We start from the raw sequence: 27,043 nt of genomic DNA, 5'->3' as shown, positions 1-27,043 counted from the left end.
TTGCCAGAGAAGCAGCATATATAAAGTGAAATAAACAGTTTATGTGTATTTTAAATGATATGTTATCCCTAGTCTCTCCACAGGGTGGCAGTAGTAGTCTGAGAAGAGGAGTACTAGGGTCATGTTGAACTGAAGTTGAAAATTAAAATGATCAAGGATTCACACATTGAAAAGAGCTAGTGTGTTGGTAAATCATTACATTTTAATATCACTTACCATGATGGGATAAAAAAAACATTATTTTCATCCTCAGTAATTGGCTAAATGATGTTAAACAAATGAAAACTTGGGCAAACGAACATGTTTACTGTACCTTCTGCACAGTCTAGTGTCTAGTGTGTCATATCTAAAACCATGTTACCCATAAAATTGTAAGAATATACATAATAATGTTAGAAAATAGTTTAACAATGCCCATTACAATTCCTCAAAGTCAAAGTTCACATTCAACTGTCATGTTTTGTCAGACCATCAATCCAAAACCCTGAAATATTTGGTTTGTGGTCATAAAGTGCCGCAAAATTTCAGCTTTACGGACAAATTGGTGTCTGGGAAAATAACAAAGCTGTTGTATACATTAGGGGCCAGTAGGGGCCCAATAACAAATCTTTGCCCCCCAGGGCCCCCTAGCAGGCTGATCCTATGGACCCAAGACGTATAGACAGAGCTGTCAGAATGTTTTAACAGGTTTGATTTTTTTTTTTTTTTACAAACCTTTTGTTTACAGCAGCTCTTTTCTTATCTCTCTTCATTTGTTAGTCATGAAGTAGGTGGTTCCAGGAAAAGCTGGAAAGGTTTACTTTGTATTCAGCTTTCTGTGTGTGTGTGTGTGTGTGTGTGTGTGTGTGTGTGTGTGTGTGTGTGTGTGTGTGTGTGTGTGCACCAGTGAAATATTAGTCATCACTGTGACATTCACCATGCGAAATGAGGCTCCTCAAAATAATTTGAGACCACTCGGTTCCAAAAGCCAGGATCTTCTTCCACACAGTCTTTTATTTGTAAATAATAAAAATGAACTCTTGAATATAAAACATACACATCAGTAGAGCCACATCTGTTATACAAACAAGAACTGTTGCAGTGAATACTTAGTCTTTCGTCTAAAATCGTGGTTTGGGAGTGGGGAGCCATGGGCTGTAAACAATCAGTATTCCTGGAGTAATACTGACAAAGGAAAGGGCAGTCGGCCACACCGCCAAGGGTTTCAACAGAAACATCCGCAAAATATGTCTGCAAAATCAGATTTCTCATTGGCTTTAGAAGTCCAGTCCAAACCAATAGTAATAAACAGGGGAGAGGGGATTTAAGGAGAAGAAAGTAAACTTTGTTCCAATTGGTTCTGCTTGTTTTTCTGCAACCGGGACAAAAATAAAGGCCTATTAGCGCCCCCTTGTGGCTCAGTGCCGCTCAGCGGCTCGAGCACATCCACAGGACGCAAATTCCCTTCAACAAGACCAGGAATGTTTGTGTGTCAGCGATGTTTTGTTTGTTCATAACTTAAGTTCAAGCTGCTCATCCTGGTTTGTATGTACAAGGTGTGCATGTGTGTGTGTTGGTGACGGGTGTGCAGTCAGATACACTCTTTTTATATTCATATATCTATATCTTTATAATTTCTGTCAAACTCATAATGATACTTCATATACATTTAGCTGTTATACACACATTCTCTATCTCTGTCTCTAGCCCCGACTGTGTTAAACTACAGTTTAGACACCTACACCCTCAGATACGTCAGGGGCTTGAGTATGCTCAGTACTACAGAACAGCACTGTTGTTCAAAGGGTTCAAAATAAACTGAAACGAAGAGACTTTTTTTTTCCGGAGACTTCCTAATATGTATATTTAGACCCAGAGTGGTAGGCGTGGCCTGGGTGGAGTTGATCCCCCCCTATTGGTCCGCTCCTGTTAGGGGGCGGGGATGGCTTGGCTTTTCTCGGTTTGTATTCATATTCAGTACGAGCAAACTGTACAAGAACATGCAACATACAAGCTGGCCTAAAAGTATGTGGAACTAACACACATAGTCTAGTCTTTTTTTCTGTTTTTGTTTTTTTGAGAATTGTTCGTTAATTTGTCTCGTCTTCTATTTTACAAAAAAGTAGAGAACAAAACAAAAAACGAAACAAACGGAACAAAAGAAACGTGCATGCAGCTTGGGGCCGGGGCGTCCCCGAGTCATGCTGCTCCCTCCTACAGGGGGAGTTTGAGGGTCGGGGGAAGGGGAGGAGACCGGGGGGTGGGGGTGAGGGCTGGGCTACGGGTGTTTCGGGCGAATGTGACCTGACCTTTATCGTCGGCGCACCAATCGCTCGAAAACCGAACATACACGTACACAGAGGGAGTCTGCACCTTATGGTACCATTCTGAACTCTGGGCAAAACAAAGACAGAAAAAATGAGTCCAACTGAAAAAAATAAAAAGCAAATAGTCAATTTGGCCTCTATTTTTCTTTCCTCCTTGCTTGGACAGAGAGCAAAGCTTTCATTTGCCTCCGTCTGACTGAAGGAGTCGAGCCTCTCTTGTGCTTGCTTTCATACATCACAACAAGGCTAAGAATGTGCACGTGCATGTGCAGGTTCCCTTCACCTAAAGAGGTTACCAGACCGTGCCAGACCGCTGCCCCTCATGCTCATTTATGACGATACTATTACCATGGTAACACCGGCAGAGACAACAGCCAACCTCTATGTGACGGGACAGCTGCATGTAGCTGCCTCAGTTTGCTACTCACTAACTCCGACACACTGTTTACACCACTCTGTCCTTGTGGCCTAGCGGTAAGCTCTACTCTGATTGGCTGGAGGGCTACTAGGTGGAGGACTCCACTTTGATCGGGTGCTCTGATAGGGGCTGCATGAGAAAGTAAGTAGAAAAAGAAAGAAAGAAGATGAGAAGAGAGAGGGTGAAGAATGTTGGACAGAGACCTCCACTGCTGCAGCTCAGAGGAGAAAACAAAGAAAGCAAAGCTTAGAAAACAAAAAGGCATACGGAGGAGGAAGAGGAAGGTGTGAGACGTGATTGTCAGACTCCAGCTAAGCTTTGATTGGCTAGTTCTGTCTCTCCCTCTCTCTCTTTCTCTCTCTTATTCCCTGTCGCTCCGTCTGGCCTTTCACTGGTTGACTGAGGGCTTGTCGTTGTTGTCCTCGGGGCGTGTTCTCGCCCTCTGCTCAGTTCTGGTCCAGTAGCTGTGGTCCATTATTTTGTCGTTTAAGGGATATTGGGGGCTTTGCTGTCGCCAATCGGTCACTAGGACCGAATGCCCGGTGGCGGTCCTGAGCTTTCCAATGACGTCTGAGACGCAAGCCGCGTGAGCGGAGCTAATGTAGGGTCCACCAATGAGGATGGCGGAAACAGTTTGTACCAGCCAATCACCGTGCTCGAGAGGTCCAGGTCCTCCAATAGGATCTGTGCTACACCCATGAAACATTTGTGGTCCAATCGTCCATAGTCGCCCCATACTATCACCTAGTGGAGAGAAGAGGAGAGATGAGTTAAACTAGGTAAGAGAATACACATTATTATAAAAAGGTACATAATATTGCTAAAGGAAGCCACGATGGCTCCACGGCTTCAGAAAGATCTGACTCAAGGCTTCAAAGCAAAATTTAATTCTTGGTTAATGCTTTTAGTGGAGGCAAATTGACATCTCAAAGACAATAATACAGAGCTGTTTGTAAGTGTTTTGAGACAAGTGCAAGTGAAGTCTCAAGTCCCTCGTAATAAGATCAAGGAGAATATCGAGTACTTCAAGACGTGTTTCAATTCATTTGAGAGAAGTCAGGTATCAAACGTCAAAGGACAGACAAGTCCTGGTCAATCATCCAGTAATTCGAGACAGCGGCAAGTCGAATCTCAAGTCTTTTGGGACGAACCCCAGTCAAGTCTCAAATAATTCAAAAAGTGTGTCAAATCAAGATTTAAGTCATAAAAAATGAGTCTGTCGAGTGCAAATCCAAACAAGTCTTTTCACACAGCTATCGGGCTAATAATTACACCTTGCCAAACCAGGTAAATCGGAGCATGGCCGAACATAAGCACGCTGAGAGTGTTTGTGTAATAACTCTCATTTCCAGAGGGGGGGAGACAAAGTTCCACACTGCAAGATTAAATATTGAAGACGTGTCCATACAGCTTGTTTGGTCAAAACTTGAGACCTGAATTGTTTTTGTTTTCAACTCTCATGTCTCATGACTCTCACTCTCAAGTCTTGTGGGAGTGAAGTCCCAAATCTAATTTAATTCTCACAGCAATTAAGCTTATTCAAGTCTAAAAGTCTGGCATATAGATAATTGCACTGTTATGCGGGAATTTACACATTACCATTCCCACAAAAATCGTGACTCAAATCGCAGTATCTGTCAATATAGTCGTTCAGCCCTATATGATATTAATCAAAAGAAGGTTTTATGTAAATTGTTTATGGTCACTCTCATAATAAAGTGAGCACTGGTTGGTCATTCAGTGTTTGAGACTACGGTACACTCAGGTATTACCTGAAGCACCTTGCCCTGGGGACTCTCATCAAAGAGCAGGTGCTGCTGGTAGAGTGGTTCCAGGGTCTTTCGTGCAATCTTGGTTTTCTTTTTGGCTTTACAAGTTCCATTATCCAGCAGGTACACCTTGACATAGGGAGCTGTTGATGGAGGGATGGGGTTAGGAGGGAGCAAAAAGAGAGACAGAGAGAATGGTGGGATGAGGACGAAGAAGAAGAAGCAGGAGGGAATAGGTTTGTTGGGTTGCGCGTGTGTTTGAGATTGGCACACAGGCATCAGGCATGAGTGCTGTATTCAAGGTTAGAGTGTGCATGTGTGTTACCTGGGAGGGATTTGGAGCCTGGTTTGGGGGTAAGGCCTCGTGCCCTGATCACCTCAACCTCCAGCTGGCCTTTCTTATCCATCAGACCGATCTGAACATCGCCTGTATGTAAAGGAGACAAATGCAAACGCACATACAAACCACATTTAGACACATTGATGCAAAAATGATCAGATACTAACTTTCACATTCCTCATTTTTCCCCAGAAGGTGAAATACACTGGTATACTTCTATTTTTAGATGTGACGAGGAACATAGAAATCATACTTACAGTTTGTTTTATTAAATGTATTGTATAATTTAAAGTATTTGGGGATATCTGATGTGCAGTGGATTCGATGGAGCCATCACTCACCCATGGCAGGTGTTGCCAGTGTTTGCCTGCCAACCAGCTGACCGGGGCCTAAACCATCCAGGAAGTCACTGAACTGACTGTCGGCACCCAACCGCATACCGAAGAACAGACTGACACACACACACACACACACACACAAATTAATCAACAATTCCTACGTCATCGCTCAGAACACATACTGTAAGATGTAATTAAAGGTACAATTATACTTTTGGGAAAACAAACATTACTTTCACCCTAATTGTAATTTCACTTTGACCTACACTGCATATACAGTCCACACAACATGCATTGTGCGTTCACATCTGTGCGTTAGTGTGTACGTACTTCCCCTCAGAGCTGTAGCTGTTCATGCTGCCGTCGGTCGACTCTCTGCTGGCCTGTCGGTTCATGGCTGACCCTCCCCGTGGGTACTCCACGGCCATGCCCGTCTCCACGCTCCTCTGGATGCTGCTGCTCCCGGCCTTCCCCACCTTCTTACCTGCAGAAGCTTCGGGCGCAAAGACAGAAAGAGAGGTCTTCAACAACTGGACTTTGCAGGCGCTATTTTAACCAAGGCTGTTATCAGTTATCAGGCATCTCATGTCATACCTACCCAAAACTCAAACTGGACCTGCATTTTATACTAGGCAGGTTCTAGATTCTTTTTCCTGTCGTACCTTTTGCATCAGTTCAATTCAAGGTAGTAACTCTGACAAGCCTGATAACTATAGGCTGAGGTTTATCAATTTGTAGGCCATCCCATGCAAATTACTATTCCACAGTGACCTCACCAACATCCTAAACCATAGCTTCTGTACAGGATATATACATGACGATCTTCAGGATGATAGAAAAAGGTTTCACACATAATCTTTGGAAAATATAAATGATCTATTGTTTTTTTAGGTGATGAGGTCACTGCAGGAAGATAACATGGCTTAGTCAGTCCACCCCAATCTTGAATGTTTGGCAAGGATGTGCAGGTAAAGGGAGGTTTGAAGAAATCATACATTCAGACTTAAAGGAGGGGTTCAGCTCTCTTTTAAAAGCCTGCTGGTATCCACCAAAAAATAATACCTGTGTTTCAGGTAATGGCATAAACATATCAGATCTACTTTCTTCTTGAAAATTAAATGGCAGATTTGGCATGTACAGTACGATGAGAACAATAATTTTGACTCAGCCGGGCTTCTTGTGGAACTGAACCAGCCTTTTAACACGATGGTGACAGGAGAGGGTGGAGTAAGGAAGCGTGCCGGAGACAGAGCATAGGAAAGGCTGGAGGTGGATGGAACTATAGTCTGTCTAACAGAGCTGCTCTACAACTCTCCCTTGCTGTCAGTCTCTCTCTGTGGCTCCTGGTCTGTCTCAGTTTGGCCTGTTATATCTGTCTCTCACAAAACTTAAAGCTATGTTTATTGTGATGCTTTATTGGTTATTACTCTTAAACATCCTTAACTGCACTTAAAAACATAAGAGAGGTTATATCTTACAGCTGCTAAGCCTCGAAAGATAAGATATTTCCTGCTATATTATATAATACCATGCTGGTTTATCATGCACCAGCAGTGCACATCTATCCTTCCTGTCTTACACCGTCAGATGGCTATTTTATAAAACTGTCCGTCTGTCTGTCTGTCTGTCTGTCTGTCTATCTGTCTGACTGTCTAACTACTGCTTTACCTTTCTGTCTGTCCGCCGCCTTACCCGCCGCCTCTGAAATAACACACATAACAACAACAAAGCCAATAAACAACAACAATATCAGAAACAACAGAAACACTGGATACACTGGTAACATTATATAAATGTCTTACAGTGTTAGTAACCTAAAGGTTGTCGATCTGCATGAACTTTCGACGTGTGTGTGTGTGTGCTGTTTGTTTTTGTACAGATAAAGACACATAAAATCCATAAATAAATGCTCCCATGACAAACATTGGTTTTACATTTTAACAGCATGCAACTGTACCGTCTCTGCAAGATTCAGGGAAGCTTTAGTTCTGTTGTCTTTGGAAATGAAACTGTGGCTGCAACTGTAATCAGGGCCTGAGCCTCAGTCCACATTTAGCTTTTAGAGAAATGCCTATAAACTTAAAAGGTACCCTCTGGAGTTCTCATTACAAACAAATATATTATAATATAAACACAATATGTGTATCCTAAGAAACATCCAGACAAACAACTCCCTCTTCCTCTCCTTGGGGGAGAGGAGGGGAAATCGAGTCTCACAAACGCGTGGCTGCAAACTGCATATGTGTTGAGGAAGTGGATCAGCTGATTGATCACAGAATGTTTAGTTTAAGTTTATGATTTTTTGTTTTTTTATTGCTGAGTAGGGCCACTGAAGAACTGTGACCACCCAGTGAGCACCAACCCGAATTTCAGCATTGATCTCTAGTAGTAAGATGTCTTCTTGCCCTCTTTTCAAACAGATGTGGTCACATCATCAACATGTCACATTACACAGAGTTGTGTAATCATTTTGATCATTTGTAGGTTGAAAGAGAGACAATACTGAATAATGTGAAGGTATTTCTCCGAAGTCATAATCCACTGCTCGGCGAAATGTGGTCTACACGAAGACTTAACTTCCACGCATTAAATGTTTCATCTAATGCGTCCTTTAAATAGCAGGAAACAGACTGCGCCTTTGACTTTAGACCAGCTTTTTGTTGGTCTATGGCGCTGTCGCTTTCTGCTGCCTCAAGATAGCAATCCGCCATCAGTGCACCAGACCACACCTCACTTTAAGACTAACACGCCCAGCTGGCGATCAGGCGGGCGCAAGCACATTTGCTATTTTCACAACGTGGGTACTGGGCGTGAAAACGACAACTGCGTCAGTCTCAAACTAACAATGACATTTGTTTTTCACCGAGTGTGTTTCAGAAATTTTGCCATCAGAATAGTTTGAAAGATGCTATATTCACAAATCATTCCACAGATAGTGGCTTTAAGAAAAACAAATAAAAGTAGCTGCTTCAGCATTACTAATAAATATTTAATATCAGCCTTTTAAGTTTGTCCATCATCTGCCAAAGACTCTGAATGATTTACCACACAATATAAAACAGATTAGATGCCATTCGAAGCTGCCAATCTTCTTGGCGATGGTATTATTTATTTACAGTAATTATACTAATGTCTTCAAAATATTGTGGAGGTGCTTCTTTGAAGAAATGACACACACAGCAACGTTAAAGGCCTTAGTGAGGGACAAGGAGTGTCGGCTAGATAGAATAAGTGGGCCTGCTATCTGCTATCTGTCTGCATACATTTGTGTGACGATTTCTCGTACTGTTTTTCTGACCCGTCTGGCTGAGTTGCGAGGTACTCCGGCTGCGTCTGGATGGCAGGATGGCGACAACGCGTTGGCTGAGGCTCGAGCGCCGCTTCTTGATCCCGCTTCCAAGGCTCCCGAGCGCTGTGTCTGATTGGCTGCCGTCAGCGTGCTCCATGCCGTAGATCTCACCGCTCACGCTGGTGCTCTTTATCATGTGACGGCCCGTTGCACGCATTGCCCTGCTGATCATCACATTTTACGATGACAACCACAAAACTGAGTTTGTTTCATATGACTTAATAATACCTTTTAGTGAAAAGTAAACATGAGAAATTCTGCACAAAGTTAGTGTGTGAGTGAGTATGTGTGGGTACCTGAAGCGTCCCTTCTGGGGTCTCTCTGATTGGATGGACATGTAGCTGGTGCTACTGATGCGAGAGGCACTGCTGGTTCGAGAGATGGCTGACACGTCGCTGACATCACTGTCTGAGGACCTATGGGAAATGTTTTCACTGTTCCTCTTCTGGTCCTTGTAGAGCTGCAGGAAACATACAGATGTTGCTCTTGGATTTTAGTTACTAGATACTGAAAAACCATGCCCTGAAAATCAATGAATCCATAAACAAGCTATCAGGAGACGAAGGATCAAAAACCAAAGTGCAGTCAGCGATACGATCCAGATCAAGATCCTTGATTTAGGCAGACTAGACATATTCATAACATATTCAACTAAACAACTATTTTTGCCCCTGCACTCTGCTACTGAGAGATGGAGAGGTGGGGATGGCAGGTTACCAAGGCGATGATCCCCCATCATCCCCTTCAAATTGCCTGCTGTCTATGTGTAATGTTGAGAGGGGTGGCTCATTGTGAAGAATCCACAGAGAATTACAACAAGTGAGAGAAAAATCTCTTGTCTTATTGGTTTTTAATGTATAGTAATTATACACAGGTGTTCTTTCTACTTAGTGCACTGCTCAGTTTGATGTACAGTAGGTTCACATGAGGTCACCAAACTCCACCTAATGGAACGATAAGTGTCTAACTTTTCCACGTGATAACAGCTCCAGGGTCCTGATGGTGTGCATGCTGACTCACTGGCATGGCTTATCACATTTAAACAGGAACGTTACAGATTTTTTAGTTTGTTAATGCAAATGAACAATGGTACACTTTTCTCTCCACGTTTGCCTGCACCCAGAGCCCCCAACTTTTTGGCGGCATCTAAAAACTCTGATCAAACTGTCTAAACTGGGCAGTGCTGATAAACTACAAACAAAGATTATGTTACTTAAACCGGAAGTGGTCGCCATGTTGTTTACGTATTGTGAAAACAGAGGCTGAAAAACCTCAGATCACACTGTAAAACAACACAGTGCTGATAAACATGAACCACGATCCCGCTCATTTTCTATTTCTCTCCTAAAATGTTTTCAGAAACATATGCTAGTTACTGGTTAGCTGTAATACCATATTTTTGTTACCAGCTGGCTGCTTTACTGTTCCCTGATTCAAAACAACGACGAGTGAAAGCCGAGCACCACCCGACTTGTAGTCACCCATCAGCGGGAGTGTTTATTGGTCCGGTGTGGCAATAACGGCCCCTTTTCCCTGATCATGTAGCACCGATTTAAAAAATATTTATGTCTTTCTACTGCAGGCCAGTTTTATACAAGGGCCATCTTTCCAATGGTGAAATACTTATTTTATGGAAATTAGCCACCATTAATGTTGTCATATATATCTGTGCTTTTCCTGCAAATGCAAGTCAGAATGTCTATTTTGAAAAAGGCCTTTCAGAGAGATGTCACTCAAGCAAGGCTTGTACACACAGATACAACGCTAAAACAAAGTCTAATTACATCTGTATGGGTGTTCCAAGTTTGTATAGGGCCTTTAATAGTTTAAAAAAAATATTTTAACTAGTCCAGTCAGTGCCACACACTTCTATGACAGATATTAAGTAGTTGCACTTTCATGCAAAGTTTTCATCTTATTTTGTAAACTTGTGTTTGTAACGTCTTAGTACAACAGTTGTTGACAAAAGTTGAATAATCTCCATTGATTGCAATAAGACAGTGTCAGTGTCAGTAAGCACAATTAGCAGTATGTTATTATTAGGTCAAAGTATTAGTTCACCTTTAAAAAGAAAATATTTCAACAATCTGAGCATTAGTTTAAAGTTGAACTATGTATTAAATCTTATATTAGACAAACCCTTTCTGTTATGCAAACATTAACAATTCAGATTTTGAACAGAATATGAAAGCTACTGCAAATCTCTGAGGGGATCAAGCCTCGATCACTTTACATCATTCATTTGGTCTTTTCTTGATGCCTGATACTTTCTACATGTTTTTGTCCGTATACTTTATTATTAGTGCCACCTTTGTCAGCTTATGTATCATTCACATTCAGTCAGATGAGGGACAGTGTAATGCATCACCAAGACAGCACTGACACGATGCATACGACAAAGTTGAACTACTGGCATGTAGACACGTGTGAAAGTCAGGCCGTCGCCATTAAACTGTCAGTTTTCTGTAAGTTAGGATCGGAAAACCAGACAGTATGGATTAAACACTTCTGTATTAGAAGAGTTAGGTGCATTCTTGAGTGACCGCCCAGTTGGAACCAATTCATTTTATTGAGTGTTCCTCACCATTACGGTAACATAATTTATTACTTTCTTAGACAGTGAATGCAATTCATTGCGATGCACTTCAGCAACATTATGGCTCATGCTCTCTGGCTGGAGCCCTTATTGTCCCCCTCCATTCTCCTGATGAGTTTGTTTTAAAGTGAACTGTCAGGCTAAATGAAGCCAAAAAAAAAAAAGTATCCATGGCCCACCTCCCGTTTGTTCTTGAGGGATCGGTCCAGGTCCTGTTGGCTGGAGGTGGAGGCGACTGACACCCGGTTGGAATGAACCCTCATCTGGAGCTGACGAACACACTCCTCTGCTACCAGGGCTACACACACACATGAAATAAAACAACTCAATAAACTCCCACTTAATCAGACACTGCACTATAAAACTGAGCCTATTTGCAGCAAAAAAAGGTTTTTGGAGGTGAGAAAACTTTATGTCACGCTGGACAGAAAAGACAAATTCAGGTGGAAAACAGAAGTAGAAGAAAAACATAAAATAGTCCCAGCAACAACGTTCAGTGTGTTTGAGTAACCAACCATTCTCACACTCATCCAATCACCATTATTATATGAATAATGTGGACCCCTGTAGATAAAAACAGGTCACTTTGAAATTCTATCTGCAGTAATAGCACTGCATCTGCACTCATTGATCTTGGTCATACAGGTCTGCCAGTGTGTAATATTTCAGTAAACGTCTAAACCAAGGCAGCCCATCAGCAACAGTTATGTCTTGGTCCGGGTGAAAACTTGACTCAATTAATTCCAGATAAATGGACACCTGTGGACCTGCTAAGTAGTGCTGAAAATGTTCTTTTTTACTGCTTTAAATGACTCCGCTATAGTCTGTATCTGTATCTAAACTGTAGTGTAGTCTTTCAGTGCATCATCCTCTGAACACCACAGGGTGGCGCCTGTAACACACAAGCTGCAGGAAGTAGACTATACTGTCCCTCTGAACACAAGCCATCATCTCCATCCTCTTCACCTCGCTACTACAGGCTGCACATGGATTATTTGCTCGTGAAAAATCTTGATATTGATTTGGGGTCAGTAACAAGACCGGCTAACTGATCTTGTTGTTAAAACGTAACGTCATATTTACTGTTTCTCAACCGTACACAATGTCACTGACTTTGAATCTTTCTGGCATAACTTTAGCTTTCTGGCTATTAGCTGAGCCAAATGAGACTGAAACTTTCAGCTGGTGTTTCTGAATCCCAGCAAGGATTTCTTGAACCAAAATGATATTTTTTTGGCCCTATATGATACATCATGTGCATATACATGGGTTTGGGATAACAATAATAACCGAATGGGCATCGCATCATTCCAGTGCAGCACATGGAACAACTCAGCGTGGATACTTGTATGAATTATCTCTCACCTAGACGTATAAATGAGTCAGTTTCACACACCAACACGCATACACACCTTGTTCTACGGTGCTGCTCTTGGGGGGAAGCTGTGGGAGCTGCCTTACTCTGCGGGCTGAGGAGGACGTCACTGAGGAGGAAAGAGACGAACCACCTTGGAGGTGGCCCCTAACACAAAAATAACATGAGAGTGAAGAAGACAGACAAGAAAAGAGCCGGTGGGAGGGAGAGGTGGAGAGGAGGGAGAGGAAAAATGAACAGGAAAAGAATGGGGATAAAACAAAAAAAAGAGGGGAAATGAAATGAAAGTCAATATGTTAGTGATCCAGGATGTTCACAGCTGCACCGGTCACTCGCTGGTCAGAGTTTCTTGAGTTAATCCTTCTCACACAGTATTATTTTGACATTAAAAGTGGTTGAAATTCACCTGAAGGAACACAAAGAACTGAGCAGAAAAACAGCTATTCACCTGCCGTCCTTCCAAAATTCCTTTTCTTAAGATGTGTAACATCAAGTATAAAATAGCATAAAAAAGTGACAGAATATGGCAATAGGAGAAGCATCAGTTGTGGAAATGAAACAGCAACATTATTTCAGTGAAACAATCAGTGGCCACAACATATTCACAAAGTGAAGCGGAGTGAAGCTTGTTCAGGGGTCGATAGTGGGGGATCCTGTCGCAGGAGGAGCAGCAAATAAAGATTCAGACGGTGAAAGAACACAGAGAGAAGGTGAAAGCCTTCAAGCACAAATCCCACCAGATCTGCACGCATTCATTCGTTGTAATCCATTCTCACAAAAGACCCCAAAAAAGGGCTTATTCATCAAACAGCTAAGTTCTTTGAATTTTGATTAAACTGTTGAGTATGAAACAATTCACCAGTTGTACTGTACGTATAAAGCTTCCATTCAAAATTGCCATTTTTACAGGCCATCGACTCGTTATTGTTATAATCGATGGTCCCTTTTCCTTGTGTTTTAAACAATTACCCCATAAAAGATGTTGCCTGAAGTAGATCAAAATATAAAAAAACATGAGACTTAATACAACACTTTCACGTCCACTTCAACTTGTTCTGATAAACGATGACCTCAAGTGTCCACACATGCCCACACAACACAAATACCATAAACACACAAACACAGAATAGCAGCAGCGTCTGAAGTTGTGATGTGGCAAAGACAGGTCACAGGAACACACACATACACAAACAGGTAATAATATGAAGGTGTGAGAGAGCAGCTCTGTCCTGTTCCTCTCCACCACATTATCTACAGTGAACTAAAGGGAAGCTGCCTGTGTATCAGTGGGTAAGAGGTGGGGTGGGACACTCATTCAAGGGGAATCCCCTCACCAAAGGGCCGCAGCGGTGCCTTCTTTCCTCTGGAGCCCCTTAAGATTGAGGTGGGCTTGATACTGGTATACACACACACACACACACACACACACAAATGCGCACAGTCACACGAGTGCCATACAAACCCAAAGCCCGGCAATACAGTGTGTGAGCAGCAGCATGCAGGAACAAAGATGGGAGGGGAGATGGAGGAGGGAAAAAAGCAACAGAACACAAATAAATAAAAGGTCATACAAATCATGTGAGATGAAACATTGCCTAAACATCTTGCTAGCAGGTGGCATTAACCTTAATTTGGCCAATGCATGGTTAACAATCATAACCATGCAGTAAACTGCACGCTGTCTGAGGGCTTTGAAAATGGCTCGAGCTACTTTAAGGTTATTAGAGGACCGACATCTAAACATACACCCAGGTCTCCTAAAATTTACATTCGTATGCAACTAATATAAAGGGAAACACCACGACAACTGAAGCGTAAGTAGTGTTTAATGTAACTCCAAGCAGGTTTAGCTTCGGAAAAGATAGTGCTGTTGGTTTAAATATGAAAGCAGTCAACACTGACTTTAAACACAGTGTTGCATGAAAGGAGAGAATACTATTGGAACCATCTCTCCCCAAATGAATTCCACTTTCTAACCTACAGAAAACAGACAGTTTGAATTTGATTTAATAGTCCAGAAGGGCGTAAGTGATTATTATTGAATTATTAGATTATTACTGAACCACAACAGTGAAACTGGGTCCTAGATTTAGAGCCCATTCATCTCCGAGCCCTCTGCCGTCTACTTGAATAGGTTTAAACTTTGATTTGTCAGTCGTCCTTCTGCCCTTTCAATTGTCAGTGTTTCCACAGTACTTCATCGTCAACTTCTGTATGAAGTATATATATGTATATATCGTAGGGAACACATGTGAGCTCTGAGTTTCAGAGTCGTCTGAAACAGCTTCCTCACGCAGTATCTTTCAGGTTTCTTCCACTGCACCTCCCCTTAAACTCTCCCACTTTTGGCATTGTTCTGCTGATTGTCTATATTTATTACATCCATATACACTAATTTCACCATGGTAAAAATGTGTTTAGGACAATAAGTTAAATCACAGAGGAGCACAGTGAAAATTTAATTCCTCACCTCCCCCTATAACGTTAATCCCATCCAATCATCCTGTCAATGACCCCGTACATTACTGTTTGACATGTGCTGAGCGTACAGTACATGCCTTACCTGCTACTGTCAGAGAGCTTCCTGCCAAGAGTGTGACATTCGGGTGTTTCCAGGGTCCGAGGCTGCCTGGAGAATGGTGGATGAGCAAAGGGAACAATACATAAAAGAAAAAAAAAAGATGGATGGATGGATGAGAGGATGGAAGAGAGCACGATGGAGGATATATCATTTAGATTCTGACTCTGTCACGAGGCTGTCACTGGCCTTATAAGTTTATGATCTGGAAAACAGGAAATAGGAGGCATGCGGTGATGGATGGTATGATGGTGATATGAATAAAGGGTGTCACACACTCATGCTTCATCTGTAACTGTGCCTATGTGTGTGTGTGTGTGTGTGTGTGTGTACAGGTAAGTGTGTGTACCTCTTCTTTGTACTGAGGTGAATTAAAGTCTCTTGAGTAGGAAGTAGCATCCATATTCTCCATTCATGGACATGAAGATGACAAGATGATACATGTACCGCCAAACACACACACACACACACACACACACACACACACACACACACACAGTCACGCATCTGATATGAATTATGTACATCATGAATTCTAAGTCATTGCTGAGCGAAGACACACTTCATAAGAGGAGAAGGTGAGGCACACAGAAGCTGCAGATGCAAATCCCAGAACAGAAAGTACACTCAGAAAGACCGCAGGAAGCAAACTCAACAAAGCAAGATTTCACACCATAACCACTACAAACTACCAGAAGTTCAGAGGAGCCACTAAAAGACCATGAAGGAAGGATAGAAAAGCAACAGGACAAAATTACGGCAACAACAACCACAACCAGGAACGAAAACTATCGCTACAACTCTTGGCAACAAATTGCAAACTAGAAAAACACCACCAACAAGCTAAAAAACCATACTGGCAACCCTTTACACAATGTGAGTGACAGCGTATGAAACAAAGTAGAACTTGTCTGAGCCTATCGGACCTTCTGACTTTTTATTCTGACAAGTTCTAAATTGTATATCATGTTCACTCTCACTGTGTCGAGCTCATTGACCACAAACCAGAAGTTTAGGGTTCACAATAGGAAGCTAAATAGCAGAGAAGTTACAGGAGTAGCTTGTCATTTTATCTTGTATTTGCTGAGGTAAAGTGAAACCCTGCAGCTGCAACTGCAACTATTATCGGTTTCAAGAAAATAACACTTTCATTCATAAGCTAAAGTTAAAGTAATAGTTTGTCACTTTGGGAAATACGTTTATACGTTTATTTTGTCAACAGTGTCAAGAGAAGATTGCTGCCGCTCTCATTTCTATCTGTTAAATATGGAGCTAAAGCCGCGAGACATTAGCATAGCTGAGCATAAAGAATTGTAATTGAGGGAACAGCTAGCCGGGCTGTGTTGCAGGTAACACAATACACCTACCAACACCTTTAAAGCTCACTTATTAACATGTTATGCCTGGTTTGTTGATCTAACAAAGCCATATTTGACAGAGCTAGGCTAGCTGTTGCACTCGAAGACTTTAAGCTAAGCTAAGCTAACTGTCTCCTGGTTGTAACTTTATATTTAACAGTCAAACATGGGAGTAGTATGGACCTTCTCGTCTAACTCTCAGACAGTAAGTGAATAAGTAATTTCCCAAAATGCTCAACTGTTTCTTTAAAGGAATTTTTGAAAATAACACTTCCCTGTTATACTAAATCTGGCTCAAATAAATTAAATTATACTTTTTTTTTATGATACAAGATAAATTAACTCACTACACCTTGATCAGAATAGAAAGAGTTGGAAAAGTTCAGGTTGCAAATTTACTACCAGCTAGTCAAAGAAATATCAGAACTCAGCAAAGAGATCAATGTTAACTAAAGATATGAGGTAGAGCTTGACATCTGCCTGCACCCAATAAGACCCAACTGAACCCAGCGGATTTCAGTCAGGTTTGACAGAATGTGTTACATTACTGAAAAAGAAAAAAGAAAAAAATCGTGGGAATTGGCGACATATTAAGTGCTGATTTGCCTTGAAAAAAAGTCCTTTCATAAAAATCTTTGGGTCGTTGGGTTTAGGTCATTATGGCCTTAGATTTTGAAGCATAAGTCAAGCTCTAAGAGGAAGCAGTTGGAGTCCACAAAGGGGTACCTGTCATCTTCAGGGGAAGCATGTTGGATAAGAATCCTGGGACTTGCCGGACGTCTCCGGGGCAGGGAATGGGACAAAGATTTTCTATGTGTACACATACAAAATATATCACCCATATGATCAGCAAGCCATGACAAAATCAGAAAGTCTTGTGATTCCATTGTTAGGTATGCAGAAATTGAAAAGCTGCCTATGTGTATATTTTGGCCACTTTGGCGGAACAAGCTCTAAACACGTCGACAAAAAAAATCATCAGACATGGAGCAACATTACAAATCTGGAGTTGCGGTCCACCACCATCAAATTAATGTCCAATACTCCCTCTGTTTTTAGCTCTGTTTCGGTGTGCACCAACTCCTGAGGGAAATGTCTGGGATTCATCCAAAATTACAGTCTTTCAGTACAAAATTCCCTTTTTTGTGTTTTCCTTTTTGAGCCAGAAACAGTCAATACAGTCCTCGCAGTCGCATGTAGATTTGTTGCTGCAAAGAAACGGCAACAATAAACCAACGTGTGATTTCCAGGATGAAGATTCTTCATCTTTTACAGCGTAGTCACATTACAGAGGTATCACTTTACAGCCTAGTACGGACAAGGTGAATGAATACATTTACCCACAACTCTTTAAACATTTATATAGCATGTGCAATAAAATAGAGTTGAATAGATTTGAACTTATCCTTCAAGATATTTTGATTACATTGTGGGTGATGGTTGATCGAGGAAGCAGCTCTGGCACCAGGACTTACTGGAAGAGGTTTTGCTGGTATTAGTAAGGGTTGAAGCTAACAAATGAGAGCCATGAGTGGTTGAAGTGGTAATTACACTCAAGACTAGACTGTGTGAGGCTAAGCAGTGTTTGGGTAGGCCGGCTGGTGAAGCGATTCGTCTTTAGATACAGTAATTGAGGTAAGGTGTAAAAAAAAAAAAAAAAAAAAGGTGCACCGATTTGGTCGTCAGGATGCCAATGCCCATGAGCTCATACTTTTATGGAAAGTGTCTTGATAGTGATACATCAATGATATGAAATTTGGCAAAGTGTTTCTGTTGTTATTTAAGTACTACTGATACTTGCTAATGGATAATCGGTTTTAGAAAATCGTTGCACCTTCAAAATACAATTTGAGGATTGTGGCAAAACGTGGAAGCTACTGGGTGGAACAGCAGATTGGAAGAGTAGACTGGTGTGCAGCGATGGAGTCTGGGTAGAGTGAGGAGGTGGGAAGCTTAATCTTCAGCTAGTGTGGGACCATTCAGAGGGAAAAGTACTGCAAAGACCAGGAAAGGTAAGACAAGACACTACTAGAGCACTACAGGAGGGGTGGTGGAGACAGAGGCTGGTACCTTTCAGTCTCTGGTGAGGGGGCATGATTGTCTGGAGTCAGACAATTGGCGCTAGCGCTCCTAACCCTGTCCAGAGAGGGCTGCAGATCACTAGAGGCACCACAGCACAACATGCCATCCAATGGAGGAGGAGACAGGAGGAGAGGACAGAAACAAACACAAAGAGAAAAACAATGGACAAACAGAAAAAATGCTTTAAAAGAAAGTCCAGTTAGATTCCTAAAGTCATAATGCTAGTCTGAGAACTAAAACCATGACTGGTTGGCTGCGTAAAGATGGAGTATCTGTCTTGTCATGCTTGTCATGAAGATGGGGTGTGGTGAAAATGTTCTTCGACTGTCATGGCACAGGATGAAACGCCGTCTGCACTACTCTCCCGACCTGTCACGACTTCAGACTCACACGGTTTACCATTAGTAATATTCACGCATGTGTGTGTCTTACCTAACTGTCACCTCATCTGTGAAGTTTACAACGCTGTGTGTGATGGAGCAGCGCCTTGCCATGACCATGTGCGATCCCACGACAGAGCTTATCTTTCGGCATGCAGGCAGCGTGGAACTAGTCACAAGATGAAAGTTTCAAAAACAGCATGCAGTTGCAAAGGAAAAGAAAGCTCAGATTGGAAAAAAAAAATAATCTGTGAAGCTACTGCTGCTGTAGAAAATACTCACATGAAAGGAAGTCCATAGGATTAAAAATATTGCAAGCTTGTGTGTCCTCTACTATAAATATGCACAGTTTGGCAGGTATCCTAACTCTTACACAGAAGATTATGAAGATTTACTGCAAGTGATTATGTGCCTCTCCACTGGTTGAGAAAATTCACACTGGCACCACGGACTGTCTGATGGTCTCAGTATGCTTCAGACGAAGGGCTTGTCGCATTGTCTAGCATGGGAAACGGGCTGCGTCAAATAAGTTTTGTTCAAGTCGTAAGGTAGCGTTTGAACTTCTATCTCAAGCATTCTTTACACAACTAGTTTCGTCACTTTATATGAGATACCTACTGTCCTCCTTTGAGGGGAAACAGTCAGAAACATGCACTGCTATCCCCTTTTGCTTGATTTCGTCAAGACTAGGCATGTAAAAGACACGAATTCTTGGAGAGATTGGGGAGGCAGTGTGATTCAGTCAAGAGGAGGCTGACGGCAGAGTTTTTAGGAGGGGCTATTTTGGGCTCCCCTGGTTCCAGAAGTAAAAGTTGCGTTATTTTCTCCATTGACAGTTTTAGGTCACTCAGCACTCTCATGGCTCGGATGGGCATGAAACTCTCCCAATTGAATGAATTGTTAAAAGACGAACGACTGCATTAGAGAAAACAGTATGAAGAAGCCTGTGTATGTAAAACTTTAGTGATGTCACTCATTGTGGACTACTGCTTTGACACCTTGAGTTTGAGTTTTGGCATTATGTCCGTTGCCATCTCGTTTTTTTGGAGCCAGACGTGACCATATTTGGATGAGCGGGTGGAGCTGGCGAAGATACCCTAATTGGATCTGACTGAGAACCAGAGGACACAGTGTGGTAGCAACTTGTCAATTACAAGGTAGCCACGCTCGAAAGCATACCCTGCCCTGTCACCTATTTCACTCTAAATGGGACCACAATTTACTAAATGAACATCATTCTGAATTAAAGATGACTTTAAACTAGCGATTGAGACTATAAGATCATTAGGAAACTGTTTAGTGATGAGTAGGGTCATTTTCTCATAAGCTTACATACAATTTAACTTCTTGAAACCCGGGGGAATCGCCCCCTGCTGGCAATGAGACAGTGTAAAGGTTTAAAGCACTTCCGCATTGGCTTCTCAGATCCGAAAGCTCTGTCCGTATTTTATACAGTCAATGGGTAGAAGTGCTTTTCATCACAGAAACACTTGATCACCAGACTTAAAACTGTGTTACATACTATGTATTGGCAACAAAGCACAGAGGCAAAATATTATGATAAATTGCAGTTTAAATGAATTCACCATGTCTGTTCACAAATACAATGAAGAAGCGTTTTTGAATTTGCTGCGGGCGATGATTTGTCACTCTGACTGGATTCTTCCCGGCAGTAACAGCTGCAGAGGCTCTTGCCTATTTATAGCTGTCTGCCAAGTGAAACTGACAAACAAAACATAACATGACTGTTACGTTATCCAGGAGAGCCAGGAGTTTCTATGTTGAGAAGCACTGAGGAGACTGTTTAAAGAAAATGTTGAAGTATTCATACAGAACGGGGAAAAAGGTCCATGTCCAAACACTTTGTTCGTTTGAAGCATACTGAACCCTTAACTGGGGACTTACCTGTTTCTGTGTTTGTGGACACCGTTGAACAAAAGTGGCATCTTAGGTGGCAGTGTGTTATTGTGCCTAGTAGACCTCCTGATGTTAGCATGCATGCAGCAGGCAGAGGTAGGATAATGGGAGGAATGGGTGGAGGAGAAAAAAACAAGTGTGTAGGATTGTTTGCACAAGACAAATTTAATAGGTAAAAAATAGTTAGCCGACTTATCCAGTGATTTTATGCACTATATTGTGTGTTATTAAGCTTATTTAAAGATATGTTCATCAAAGTGGTTTGGCTAACGAGCTGATTTCCATCTTCACATCAAAACATTAATTTATACTAAATAAGCAAGATAAGTTTCATATCCCACGTGTCTTCACAACAGTCATATTGTCATCTGACATGTTTCTAAACAGTGCATTTCTTGAAAAAAATCACTGGCTAAGCTCGTAAGCTTTTGCAGTGTAAGCGAGTAGAACTACAGCACCGCATGACAGGAATACAAGCATCAAAAGCCAGCTTTCAGCTCTACTGACACGCTTAAAGACACCCTTCTACCACATATCCATGTGTATATGCAGTAAGGTACAAATTGAAAATGTTACTATGTTATTATGCTTAAATCAGAGAGGTATGGTTGTATACAGAAGTGTTCTCAAGCGTGTAACTTACCTTTTTTCGGCTTTGTGCTCAAATAGCAATCTAAGACCCGAGTGATGTTGATTACAGTACACATGTGAAGCAGATGTGAAATGACAGTAAAAGTCTTGATGCCTCAAACTGAATCAGGATATGAAGGTGCAGAGACCTGATCATTGTAATCAAGTGGCAAAGACAGAATTTGTATTTATTTACTGGTTTGAGGGCCGAGGGTGAATTCTTATGGGTCCTTTCATAACACACCAGCTGAACAACTATTTTGTGTTGGACTCTAGCCCTAGTAAGCCTCACTGTTGGCTTGGTTGTAGAAGAGCAGCATGCTGAGAAAGCTCAGTCTAAATACAAACATGGTCCTGCAGTGTCCTCTTGTGGATCTGAGTCGGCAGTACAGCTAAACAACCAGCTCTTTATTCTCCTTTCCTCAATCTGATCAACCTGTTTATAGTATTTTAAAAAAGAAAGGTAAACTCCTTTGCACCCAAAAATATTGGAAAAATAACAAGTCATTGTCACGTCAAGTGATCATAGTCTATATTTTTGGAACCGTCAACAAATCCCATGAAAAGAGCAAAGCCAACAATAAATGGATCCAACTGAAAAGTATTTTGTGTGTATCTAAAGCCTGATGTATCTTATCTCTCTGCGCCATAATGCTCCATTGCTCAGTGAGCCACACTGTTACAGTAGGTGACATGTTCTTTTTCGGGTCCAGTGTCCAATTTAAGTAATGTTTATTAAAAACTACAATTCCCTGCTGTTTTCTTTTTCTCTTTTAGAAAAATGAAACTACATATATTCCTGAGCAGTTTATAAAGATTTAGGTTTTAGGTAGAAAAAAGAGCCACAGACAAAGTGCGGAAGTCGGTATTGAGAGATGGACGATGAAGACACTGTTCTTCTCAAGGCATTTGTTGACAAAAGCAAAATTATAGACAATCTCTATTATTTTACTGTATGTTTTAACTTTTCTGCATTACATTATGTAACTATTACTTCCTACATACATTTAAAATTATATAATTTACTTTTATAACGCGTATTCTACTTTTATAGCAAAGAAAAAGAGCCTCTATTTCAGCATTTTCAATGATTAAACTCTTTTAAAAAGATAAAATTAAGAGACTATGTGATTAAAACACTACGCACATAAACTACAACTGATCTAGAATCCACATGTACACATTACGTTGACAATATTGGCCAGTTTACCTGGTGTGGAGGCACTCGGCACTTTTGCCTCGCATTGACTGGTGGATCATGATGACCTCACTGTGGTTACCATGGGGATGGATGACATATGAGGAAATCAACAACAGTCAAAAACCACAAGAGCAGAGGGAGAAGAGGGTGAATAGGAAAGAGAAGTTGTTGCTGATTGCTATACACACAACACACACACATACACACACACACAAATACTCAGAAATGCCACAGATTTTTGCAACCAAAGCCGTTTCATCTCAACGCTGCTCTAAAGTCACTTACACAAGACGACAACGGAGAGCTACTGCATTGAACTTGGTTCACGGCCCAAAGAAAACAGAGCCAAGAAAAAGGGAAATTCAGTAAAATGAAGGGCAGAAAAACTAAACAAGGACATACTTAAAAAAAAAAAATTAAATGGTGACCAAAATAATTGAACATAAAATAAAGTTTTAGAACAAGTAAAATCTGCGGCAGTCACAGTTGGTCACATTAAATTTGCTGCCTCACATCAACTGCGCACAAAAATAAGCCATCAACGTCACACGGAAAAAAGTTAACCGTTTTTTTTTTTTTGGCAAACACTGGAAACAACTCGGATGTCTACATGTATTGCTGGCGGTGCTCACGCACAAACACACACACCTCTCATCGAGGTACTCCTCCTCCTGGCGGCGACCTCTGGCAGCGTCGTAGTAGCGGGTCGGAGAACGAGAACGACGATTGAGAGTAAGCTCATCATCCAGACTCCTGGAAGGAAGGAAGGAAGGAAGGAAAAAAGAAAGAAAGAAGACTTATGTGAGGTTAGTGGTCAGGCAGTATTGCAGCAGACTCTTGGCGGGGCTCATTTGGCTCGGCCAGTAAAAGCAGAGCTGGCAGCACTGTGTGTTCTGCATCAGACAGACATTTCATTAGTAGATGGACTCTGTTTGCTGCCTTCCAACAAACTCTCATTCCTCCTGTCTTGCTCTACCATGTTGCTTTTACCTCTTACAAGTGACCAATGTCTTCTCACCAGGCTGACCTTTATTTGTATCAATCATCAGACACCAGGTCAAGTCACCCACCTCTGAGAGACTAATTTAATAATTTTAAATTGTGTATGCCCTTCCAACTCAATCTTAACACACAACTGTGTCACAGGAGTGAGCTAAAGCAGTGTATTAATATATTTTGGCTAAAATATGACCATTTGGAGCATACTAAATATACAACGAGGAAGTGGATTAAGCCTGCATAAACTTGTCACTATTGTAATTCATTGCAGCCACTGTGAAGCTGACCATAAATGGTAAATTTACAAATGTTTTACAGCCTTTTTTTTTTCAAGCTTAAATGGAATTAAGGTTTCATACTCAAAAGATTTGTGAGTATTACTTTAAACATCCCCAGTCCTGATTAATGTAAAACTGATTTATGTGAAATAGTGCAACTCTTATTGATCTTGTCTCATTTCTTTAACCCTCACCTCTGGGCGGTAATGATGGGTGGGCGTGCTCGGATTCGTCCCTGCTCCTCGCGGTGCGGGGACACCGAACGGGAACGTATGTGATGGACGGGCGTTCTCTGCTGGTCGGGCACCTCCAGAGTAGACGAGGACTCCCGCTGCCTCTCCCTGCCGCGCCCATCCGCTGCTGGGTGGGAATGGTCATCCCCGTGCACATACATGAAAACAGACCCTCATAAGTCAATGTGAATGAGTGCACAAAAATAAGTGTAAATATGTCAAAAAGTGGGAAGCGTGTCAAGGAACTGTTTAGTAATTGCCAGTGTAGGCGTTAACAGTGCTGATCCTCAGTCGATTACAGTGAAATTCAAGCTACAACAACCATTTATGCCTACTGGTGAGGGCATAAATGGTTTGGAATACCTGGAGGTCATGCTAATAGCTTAATATAATACATGTACACCTGGTATGTCAAAGTATTAACACAATGTTTAGTACTCTTAACATAGTGTACATGCTAACATCTCAGCAAGGAGCCTGAAACCACTGAACATATCGTCTGGCAACTACAATAAGACAGGCTGTCTCAAGGATACAGACTATTTAAAGATTCGCCTAATAATAGGACTGCAGCTGGCTATTTTTCATTGCTGTGTCCTGTATTTTAAAAATGTAGTAAAAAGAAAAAAATAAATAAATAAAACAACTCTCTCTTTCTTTGTGGAACCATCTCTGAAGATAAAAATATAAATAGAGAGACTGATCAGCCTTGAAGGGATCTGCGCTACTGTGTCAGGCTTTGTTGTGGTCCCAAGGTCACTGGTTTCATTTCCAAGAGAACAGCACCTCAAAGCTCACAGTGGGCCATTAGTTTTGTTTTGGAAAGTGCTACCAAGGTCTTTCATGTATTCCTACCATGCATGGAAATTAAAACGAAAAGTTGTTCAAAGTGATGTGGTGTATTTTGCCGTCCCTTATGCCTCCCTTTTTTTAACTTGGGTGCTCATTAACAAGAAGCACAGGCACATAGTAGGGTTCGACTGATATCGCTGATTGTGTTTCCACCAGAATTTTAACAGTCAGGGTACAAAATTAATAAAACAGCCAATATGACACTAGGAGGCATTAATATAATCAGTGAAATCCAGGTTGAGTATGTATTCGAGTATTCACACCACATTTTACATGTCAGTGTGAAATTGTGGAAGTCATATTACAGTAGGAAGGGACCTTTTGTTCTTCCATACTTGCATGGCACGTGATGAAAATGTTCAATTCAGATTCATTTAGATTATTTTAAGAACTTATCATTAGAAAAATATGTAATCGATCAATCTGATTCCTAAAAATAGCCAAGATCAACAATATACCAGTCCAACCCTAGCACACAGAGACAAACACTCAGACACAGACATTTACATTTACACTAATACACACAAAAATGAAAATCAAAGTTATTCAACATACATGGTAGAAGTGTATTTTTTTAGTTTCCTAATGGTTCGGACATTAAAGTCTTGAAACTATATTTTTGATGAGCCCCATGTCAGAGCTCATCTGAGACAAAACAATAGGAGCCTGGATGCTTTCTGCCCCATGCAAACATGTAATCTATGACATGACAGCGTTCCTCATACACAGAATGAGAATGATAACATTTTCTAAATAATATTACTGTCAGACAGATTTACAATAAAAGGTCATTTAAAAGAGGAAAGGCTGGATGTCATAGAGTCAGTTTATATTTTGAGTCATTATTAATAGATTCTTGATTCATTTTAACACAATAAAACAATTTTTCAAAATCTAAACTCAGCTGTCTTAAGTTTCTGTCAGTTGGTGTAACCTTAACCTTCCAGTGAAGGGCTACTTGTCGTGCACGGAAAATATTTCGGCACGAAATTACAGAACAGTGTTTCCCACAGAATGGCTGTGTATCAACATGATACCGAATGACATCACAACAACCGGATGCACTTACAAGCTTTGAAAAAGCAACGGCTTAAGTCGGCCTACATTCGATAGGAGAGGCCGCATCACAATCAGTGCGTTTACAGGATCGTGGATGGCGTTGTTCTCTTGGACGGATTAAAAATAATTAATTAAAATGGGTTGCCAAATACACTTGGGTGGCCAAAGTTAAGTATATGTGTGGGAAACACTGTGGAATAAATTTCGGCACGAAACAATGGAATACATTTTTGGCACCAACCGTATTCCATACAAAAAAAAAGGAAAAGTGATCCCAAACTTTGCTATTAACTCATACATACACGTGTTCACCAAGCCGACCCCAAAACAACACCACAAATAAAAACACAGTTTGTGGGAGACACTGAATGGAAACAATCCCCACCCACCTTTAGACACTACTGTTGTACCCTCATCAAATTCAGGCTCTGTTACACGCTGAGAACCTGAACAGTCATAGACACACACACAGACACATACACACAGATGTGTATATAGACCACACACACACACACACACAGACATATATATATACACATGCATGTATACAGACACAAATGCAATATTGAGGAAAGGTAGTGAAAACAGACATTTATATTATGAAACATAATACAGTTTGCTCAATGATAGTAAACCATACATAGTCCTTTCTCTCTTAGATAGTGATGCACGCATGCTCACTCACACGGACATGACAGCGCACAGAAGGGCTCATACAGAAAAATATTAAATGAAGGCCATTCACAGAATGAGACTTACGCTGCAGCTTCTTGCCAGGGGGGTCTGTGTGTCGTCGGGGCAGGTAGGGGGATGGTCGGGGCAGCGGTATGGATGAGACATCGTGGGTTTGGAGTGGATACCAGTGAGGCTTGTCGTCCAGTAAGGCCGTCTCCAGCTCTATCAGGATCTGCTCAAGTCATAATCCACATGGTAATTAAATGTTTTGCTTCTATAAACATCCACTCACTGGTATTTAGTGTAAAAA

At 41.4% G+C, this 27,043-nt stretch overlaps 1 protein-coding gene across 1 annotated transcript in view; it reads right to left on the bottom strand.

The window, feature by feature from the left end:
* Nucleotides 1–1,043: 1,043 nt before the first annotated feature.
* The window catches only part of rims1a (regulating synaptic membrane exocytosis 1a), a 93,521-nt gene continuing 67,521 nt past the window's right edge, over nucleotides 1,044–27,043 (bottom strand). The window contains 19 exon segments of the mRNA XM_073482088.1: nucleotides 1,044–3,468; nucleotides 4,497–4,636; nucleotides 4,819–4,920; nucleotides 5,175–5,284; nucleotides 5,502–5,664; nucleotides 6,840–6,872; nucleotides 8,470–8,684; nucleotides 8,817–8,980; nucleotides 11,296–11,414; nucleotides 12,529–12,638; nucleotides 15,055–15,120; nucleotides 15,419–15,475; nucleotides 17,154–17,237; nucleotides 18,498–18,587; nucleotides 22,647–22,706; nucleotides 23,286–23,390; nucleotides 24,109–24,274; nucleotides 26,448–26,504; nucleotides 26,818–26,965. Coding sequence (XP_073338189.1) covers nucleotides 3,250–3,468; nucleotides 4,497–4,636; nucleotides 4,819–4,920; nucleotides 5,175–5,284; nucleotides 5,502–5,664; nucleotides 6,840–6,872; nucleotides 8,470–8,684; nucleotides 8,817–8,980; nucleotides 11,296–11,414; nucleotides 12,529–12,638; nucleotides 15,055–15,120; nucleotides 15,419–15,475; nucleotides 17,154–17,237; nucleotides 18,498–18,587; nucleotides 22,647–22,706; nucleotides 23,286–23,390; nucleotides 24,109–24,274; nucleotides 26,448–26,504; nucleotides 26,818–26,965 — 2,208 coding nt within the window. The 3' untranslated portion in view covers nucleotides 1,044–3,249.

The sequence above is a fragment of the Pagrus major genome, chromosome 15 (assembly GCF_040436345.1).
Source record: "Pagrus major chromosome 15, Pma_NU_1.0".
Classification (NCBI taxonomy): Eukaryota; Metazoa; Chordata; class Actinopteri; order Spariformes; family Sparidae; genus Pagrus; species Pagrus major.
Note: the sequence above shows the minus strand (reverse complement) of the source record. Positions and strands in the feature narration are given on the sequence as shown.